Below are 8205 nucleotides of genomic sequence, written 5' to 3' on the forward strand. Positions count from 1 at the left end.
GGACAGTTTTGGCAGCCAGGGATTGTGCTCTGGACTGCCAGGAGCACCCATCAGCCTGTTTTTTTTTTGTTTTTGTTTTCCTTTCCTAACCTGACTTCCACTTCACCTGGTTCCTGCTACAGCCGGGTGCCAGCTCTACCCTGAGCTTCTAGGAGCGCCCACCAGCTCCCGAATTAGTTAGCTGATGACCAGCTCTGCTGGCCCCTCCTACAGCCTGGCACCACCTCAGTACACCTGGCACCAGCTTCTGGTTGTCTGGCGCCAACTCTCCCACATCCTTGGCTCAGGAGAAGAGTTAGAAGCTCACTTTCTGTTAGAGTTTTACAGCATGACCTGAGCAGGATTTGAAGCACAGGTGGTTTTTCATGACCTTTAGTGTTCTAGCACCCTCCAGCTAAGAGCGTACGGTCCTCTCTTGTGATTGGACTTGTTTTCTGATGCCACTCTTAGTTTCTGGAGAGCTATTAGCCTACTTTTAGTGAAAGCTAGACATGTCAGTGCAACCTCTACTCATTAGCTTTCAGGCACTGTATGCCCCTGACGTCCATTCTACAATTGACCTTTTGGAAGTGTAATCGATCTTCACTCCTTGCTTTTCGAGGAAAGTTAAAACAGTGTTAGATTCTTGCAGTACCTTGCGATCATTATTAGTAACTGGCATGGCATCGCGGAAGGAAGCATAGGATTTTCTCCTACTATCTGTTCATCTTTTAATAAGGTGCCGAGACTTGTGAGAGCCGGGGGTTACCATACACCTGGAGCACCCATCACTGTCAGTTAATGGGTCTTGGTCTTTATTTCAATGCAAGTGACAGTCTTATCTGGTTGTGTTTATACTGGTGCTGTGCCCAGGACAAGGGCACTTTTTAAAGTTTTGCTAGCCATCGGATAACTCCTTGAGCTGCATAACTTCCACTGATGCTTTGCTAGCCATCGGAGTACTCCTTGGCTACAAAGCTCCCACTTAAGTAGAGGTGCTCATGGCTTTACTGCCATGCTGCTACAGGTTAAGTTGAGCAACAACGAGGCAATTCTCTACTGCAGGCTCTCTTAACTAACAAGGGACTAGAAGCATTGTATCCAATGCTGGCAACTTATCTAGTATCTTAAATCATTACATGAATTAATGATTGGGAACATAATTTGTCCATGAATCCCCACCACCTGTCAATATGGATTCAGCTAAGCAATTACTGGCTAAGTTACATATTTAAAAATGACATTTTTATCATGAAAATAAGATTTTCATATATGTAACATACCAGGTAATTACAAAGCTGATTCTACATTGAAAGGAGGTGGGATACATGGACATATTCTGTTCCAAAACATTAAGAAAAGTAATGACTTTGAAATAGAAAAGTTGCTAGCATTGATACAACGCTTGTTGTTTCCTTACCTGGTAAGAGAGCAACTACAGGTGGGTACTGCCTCTGGTCAGTGCTCATCTTAACCTGTAGTGGCATGGTGGTATAGTCACTGGGAACTCTTCAGCGAAGGAAGTTTTCCGATGGCTAGCAAAGTCTAAAAGGGTACCCCTGACCTGGGTGTAGAACCAGCATAAAATCAAACAATGCTGTCACCTACACTGCAAAAAAAAAAAAAAAAAAAAAAAAGCACACACTCCCCAACCACTAAAAACTGGTGGGTACTCCAGGTACAATGTACCCCCATGCTTCCCTTGAAACTCAACACCCTACATCAAGGGGAGGGGATGGCAGAGGGAAAGAGAGCTCCCTACCCCTAAACTTCCTCTCCCAACACCATACCTGCCATGGATAAAGGTCCTAATGTACAATTTTCAAAAACAGTTTCTACATCCTTGAGGTAGTACGAAATGAAGACTGACTTGCATTTCCAAAAGGTTGATTGTAGAATGACTGAGAGAGACATATTTTGCCTAAACGCAAGTGAGATAGAAACAGTCCGAACCTCGTGAGCTTTAACCTCAAAGGTAGGCAAGACATCCTCTGGAATCTGAGTGTGCTTCAGAGATCAAATCTCTCAGAAAGTAGGACAGAACATTCTTAGAAGGAGGACTAGAGGGGTTCCTCACCAAGCACCAGAGGTTGTTAGAACGTCCCCTGATCTTCTCCGTCCTTTGCAGGTAGTACCTAAGAGATCTCACAGGTCCAAGGATGTCCATTAAGTTTCTAATGGTGAACGAACGGGGCCAGGGTTCAGAAGGCTCCTCATTCTTGGCAAGGAACCCTAGAGAGAGAGAGCAGATTGCATCCCCTTGCAAAAAGCCAACTCTCTTGTCAGTTGCTTGGAGCTCGCTAATGCGTTTGGCAGTGGCTGACGCCACAAGGAAGAGTTTTCTTGGTAAGGTTTTTCAGCAAGTCAGAGCAGACAGGCTCGAAGGTTGGACCTGAAAGCCATTTTAATACTACATCCAGATTCCAAGAAATGTAATCTGACCTCTCTTGCTTGGAAGTCTCAAAGGATCTGATGAGGCTGCTGAGGTCCTGGTTGGAGGACAGATCCAGACCTCTATGTTTAAAGACCGAGCTGAGCATCGACCTATATCCTTTAATAGTAGAGGTCAACAACTTCCTGGAGGATCTCACATAAAGCAAGAAGTCAGCTATATGGGTTATAGACATTTCAGAAGAAAAGACGTTATGGCAGCTGCACCATCTTCTGAATACTGTCCACTTGGACTGGTAGAGTTTGCTAGAAGAAAGTTGTCTGCATCTAGCAATAGCTTCTGCAGCTGGTTTCAAAAAACCTTTCGCTCTGACGAGGCTCCTGACAGTCTGAAGCCTGTCAGGGCCAGAGCAGACAACCCTTGGTGGAACCTGAAGAAGTGGAGTTTCCTGATCAGGAAATCCACTAATAGTTGGAGCAGGTCTGGAAACCATTCCTTCATGGGTCAGAATGGAGCAACTAGGGTCATTGACACGTTCCGATGAGACGAAAACTTGCTTATTACATCCCTGATCATCCCGAAAGGAGTGAAGGCGTACACATCAGGGTTTGCCCAGTCCAGGAGCATGGCATCTGTTGCTCATGCCAGAGGGTCCAGGGCTGGGGAACAGAAGAGAGGAAGGCGGTGGTTCCTCGATGTCGCAAAAAGGTCTATGGTTGGCTTTCCCCATAACCTCCACAGATTCTTGCAGACTAGGAGTCTGGAGTCCAATCAGTCGGAAGGACCTGCTTGAGACAACTCAACTTGTGTGCTAATATGTTCAGTCTCCCTGGATGAGCCGAATTATAATCACCTGGTTGCATTCCTCCCAGAGAAGAAGATTTTTGCAGCCTCGTAGAGAGAGAGAGAAGGATTGGGTGCCGCCTTGTTTGCTGATGTATGACAGGGCAGTAGTGTTGTCTGCATGCACTACTACTGTCTTGCCGAAGACTAGAGTCGAAAAGGACTGGAGGCCCAGGTGAATAGCTTTCAGCTCCTTGACATTGATGTGGAAGTTTCTTTGTTCCATGGACCACGTCCCGGAAACTTCTCGACTCCCTAGTAGGGCTCCCTAACCTTGATCTGAGGCGTCAGAATAAAAGTCTAGGTCGGTGCTCAATGGAAGAAGAGACTTCCCTCAAAGTCTTTCTTCGGGCAACCACCATTGAAGGTCTGCTTTGATCTCTGACTTGATGGGGAAGACAGAGTCCAGCTGGGTCTCCCTGCTCCAGTTCACCTTGAGAAAGAATTGCAGAGGTCTCATATGTAGTCTGCCCAACTTTACGAACTGTTCCACTGAGGGAGATCCCCAGGAGACTCATTCATTGAATTGCTGAGCAGGTTGGGAGAGAGAGAGGAACCTTCAAACAGTTTGCAGGCAGGAGCTGACTCTTTTGGGGGAAGGAAAAGCCTGAGAAGTGCTTGAGTTCAGGATCATCCCCAAATATAGAATCTCCTGCGTAGGAGCCATTTGAGATTTCTGTTTGTTGGTCAGAATGCCTAACTCTTATGTCAGGCTGAGAGTTTTCTGTAATTCCTCCATGCAGTTTTCCTTTGACTGGTAACAGAGAAGCCAGTCGTCTGAATAAAGGCATATGTTTATGCCAAGGAGATGGAGCCATTTGCTGAGAGGAGCAAGAATCTATGTGAACACTTGAGGGGCTGTAGACAGACTGAAGCAAACTTCCTGGAGTCTGGATGGATGGGGACATGGAGGTAAGCATCCTGCATGTCTGGGGTGATCATCCAAGCCCCCTGCTGGATGGAAGACATGACTAAATGGTTTGTCTCCATATGAAATTTTGTCCTCTGAATGAAAAGATTCAGGGTGCTGACATCTAGAACGGGTTCCTAGCCCCCACTGATGACTTGGGGACTATGAAGAGACAGTTGTAGAACCCTTCTGAGTTGTACTCCTTGACCTCTTCCACCTCCCTTGAGAAAGAGGGACTCGACCTTCTGAGAAAGGGCCGAAAACTTCTCAAAGCCTTCCATATACGCAGTCAAGACAAGTGGAGACCTGACTAAAGGAGGCTTCTCCTTGAAAGGAATGGCGTAGCCCTCCTTTAGGACCTTGACTACCCACGGTTCCACTCCTCTGCAAATCCATTCCTCCCAAAACAGGCAGATTCTGTTTCCTACCGGGGCATGAAGGACTAAACTGTCATTTCTTAGGGGCAGGCTTGAAGGTGGTGGACTTCTTAATGGACCTTGACCAGGGACGTAAATTGGTGCGAGGTCTTGGCAAGGGATTCTGCTTCCCTCCACGAAAGGGCTGGGGTTGCAGAGGTTCTGCAAGTTAGATAAGACCTCTTTGACAGTGTCTTGAGGGAAGAGATGCATCTTTTCCAGTGGCGAGAAAAGGAGAGCTGACTTCTGGGTTAGGGTGACCCCTTTTGTGGTGAAGGAGCACCACAACTCTCTTTTCTTTAAAACTCCCATGGCAAAGAGAGAGGCGAGTTCTAAGGAACCATCCCTTACTGCCTTATCAGCACACAACAACACTCCCAGCCAGTCCGAAGCAGAGTCTTCTGCCAGGACAAGGCAGTCCGCAATCTTCTTAGCTAGTGACCTCACAGTCCAGTCAAGGAAGCTAAGGACTTGGAACACCTTAAAGATGTTCTTGATGAGGTGGTCCAACTCGGGAGACGAAAACATAACCTTTGCTGACTCAAACACAGTTTGTTGATGCAAATCGACTAGACTGGAGAAGCCCCTTGGGAGGAGGTAGAGACTCCCAAAGAAGGAGCTTCTCCAGTGGCATAGCAACGATATCTCATCTGAAGAAGTTTACTTGGAGGAAAAGTAAATGTGACTTTATCCTGCTCCCTCTTCTAAGCGAGCCAGTCGTCCACTTTTCGAGGAGCTTTCCTCAAGGAGAAGGAAAGTACTAACTTGGGGAGTCTAGCACTGTTAGTGGGTTTGTTTCCTCATGAGGAAGGTCAAAGCCAGTGATACTGGAGCAACGGGTACGAAGAAATCAGGAAAGTTGGCCAGGAAAAACTTCAGTAAAGTAGAATATGCTGAAGGAGGGGAGGAATCCTGTTCACAGTCCTCCTCATCTGAAGAGGCAGGAGACAAAGACGTATCCTGGGTCTTGGAAGCCACTGGGGTTTTCTTTAAAAAAAAACCCATAATCTCCACTAACTGGAGCTTGATTGGAGCTAATGAAGGGTCTTCCTGGGCCGATGAATGTGCATGCGGAGGGGAAGAAGGCGCCAAGCATGCGAGAGTTGGCGCTGGGTGCTCAGGAGCAGGAGCCTGGCGCTAGGAGGCAGGCACCGAGTGCTCAGTAGTAGACGGGCACTCTGAGGCAGGAAGGAGCTTTGAAGTGGGTGACGGGCACCTGAGCGGATCTTTCGGGCGCTTGGGAATCAAAAATGGGCAGTCGAGATACGAGAAGGACTGGGCTGTCCCAAGCAGTCAGTGGTCAAACCAAAGAGGAGGCAGGAAGCAGATCAGCGAAGCTGCAGGAGGGCTGAGGGCTATGGCAGGCCTCCTTGTACCTCTTGACTGGAAGGGGAGAGCAGTCCACATCAGTGGTGTGCCTCTTAAGTGGGTGCAATGAAGCTGGGTGGTGCCATCGGTGCCTCTTGTCAGGACTGTAACCTTCCAATTCTGAAGAAAGTTAATGCGCACTTACTGAGACACCTTTCCAATGGCACTCTGTCGCAGCCTGGGAATAGGCAACAGGCTCAACGGAGGGAGCAATTACCCATGGGAAAATCCCACCGGCCTCCCTTGGACATCCGGTATGTCTTCTCCCCAGTGAGGGGGAGCAGGACAGGGACTCTCATCTAGGAGCACCGGTGGGACAAGCAGCCACCTCCTCAACATGCATAACACTATCACTTTGCACATTGTTAGACTCTATCTAACAGGACCTTAAGGGAAGCCCCCAATTCTGCCACAGTACTAACCACTAAATTATTTTTCTGGTTGAACCTTGATTCGAGGCTGGCAATGGCGTCGAGATTGGAAGCATGGGAAGCTGGCACAGTAGTATGTGGTAAAGAAGTAGGAGGGCTGAGGATAGGAGACATAGCAGGAATTGGAGGAGAAGGAATAGCACTATCGTGTATGATACTAGGTGAAGGGGTAGACTCTAAGCTAGATCTATTCTCGGCTGTAGAGGCCACCTTCCTCTTCTTGTCCCTTTCAAGTTTGTCCAAATGAGACTTCAATACCTTCCACTTTTTATCATCCCAATCCTGACATTCTATGGAAGTGCTATCCTTATTGCATTCCTGCCCCTTACATTTCACACAATGTGAGAGTCATAAGATTTTGTTAACCTAGTATTATGGCCTTCGCTGCAAAAACAAATTCTTAAAGAACTAGATTCAGACATTCTGACAAAAAAGCTATGAATATAGTTAACCAAAGCTAACAATATAACTAAAGCTTGAAGGCCACAACAAAATTTGAATACTTCACCAAAAAGACAAAATAACATCCAAAAAATTATGAAGCAGACTGCAGAAAGCCACCGATATTGGTCGGAAGCCGGCAGAAAACGAATTGAAGCTCTCTGCTAAGTTGTTCCTCCCGGTACCTGAAAGTGGGAAGGACCTGTTACCTACACTAAACAATAGAAGCACTGCTGTTAATTTTGAATTTTTTAGGCTGCTGTGGTTGAAAACCTACAGCTATGTAATTCCCTGGTAAGTTATTTATATGAAATTACTGTTTAATGCATACTCCTTGACTTACAACAGGTTTTTTTATACAGTGACGCACATCTTTTCTTCTGCATTGCACTGATACAAACTTTTTTAACTAGAAAATTTAATCTTCTGCATATGAGTCTAGGGTAACTGCATGTCATCATATGTAAAGTCTTAAAAACGTTTTGGAATGGAAATCTCATGTTGTTATGTACCCTTGTAATGGAGAGAATGGGGTTTATCACGGTAAAATTTACCTCAAAATTTGCTATTCTAATGAGTGATTCATAATTTCCTTTACTGGCAAAGTTTGATTAACTTCATGTAACAACCTACCAAATAACATTTTTAATTCTTGTACTCATAACCCCTTTTTTCTTTCGATTTCATAGGAATTCAAGGATTACTCTTTTGGTGAAATGGAAATCACCGAGGTTCACATATCACTTCGGCATACTACTGCTAATAATGGATTCTATTCTGCATCTGCAAAGATTCCTGTATGGACCTGTGGCTCTTCCTGAGGTATATGTGATGCAACAGACTGACAGCATTAGGGTTCTGTAATTTTCACCATTCTGAGGTTTTTCCAAGATGAAAAGTCCATTTAACAACTGTAAAATTTGTTATATATAAAACAGACCTTTATATCATTCTGTATATGATTGTTATAAACCATCTGGGATTAAATTTAAGATGAGGAACTTCTTTTATTTATCAAGTTCTTACACTTGTAGTATTTTTTATTTTAGAATAAGTTACTTTCTAGTATTTATGTAAGGTACTCTGCCAGAGTATCCTCATCTTACGTTTGATTACATGGACTGAGTTAAACGCAGTCAGAGAAATTGTTTTTGCATCTTCAAGACTTCTCCATGGTTGTGCAATGAGTTTATCGTCTTGGGAATACAGGCAGTCCGGTTTAGTTCTGGCGTTCTTCTGGTCAAAGGATTTAGACAAATTTCCATAATGGGATTCTGTGTATATTCTGGAGAATAATCATAATTTAGGTTTTTGATGTAAAACTCAACAGGGTAACAATGAGTTTTCTTATGACAGATTTTGATTTCCCATTTTGACGATTTTATCTGAAAGCATTCACGTAAAGTTCTTCTGGTAGGATTTAGC

At 45.1% G+C, this 8205-nt stretch overlaps 1 protein-coding gene across 1 annotated transcript in view; it reads left to right on the plus strand.

Moving 5' to 3' along the window:
• The window catches only part of LOC136847042 (activating signal cointegrator 1 complex subunit 1-like), a 193257-nt gene extending 185476 nt beyond the window's left edge, over positions 1-7781 (plus strand). The window contains exon 8 of the mRNA XM_067118278.1: positions 7470-7781. Within this exon, the coding sequence (XP_066974379.1) occupies positions 7470-7601 (132 nt within the window). The 3' untranslated portion in view covers positions 7602-7781. The remainder of the gene's footprint in view (positions 1-7469) is intronic.
• The last annotated feature ends 424 nt before the right edge of the window (positions 7782-8205 follow it).

This window comes from Macrobrachium rosenbergii, chromosome 16 (assembly GCF_040412425.1).
Source record: "Macrobrachium rosenbergii isolate ZJJX-2024 chromosome 16, ASM4041242v1, whole genome shotgun sequence".
Lineage (NCBI taxonomy): Eukaryota > Metazoa > Arthropoda > Malacostraca > Decapoda > Palaemonidae > Macrobrachium > Macrobrachium rosenbergii.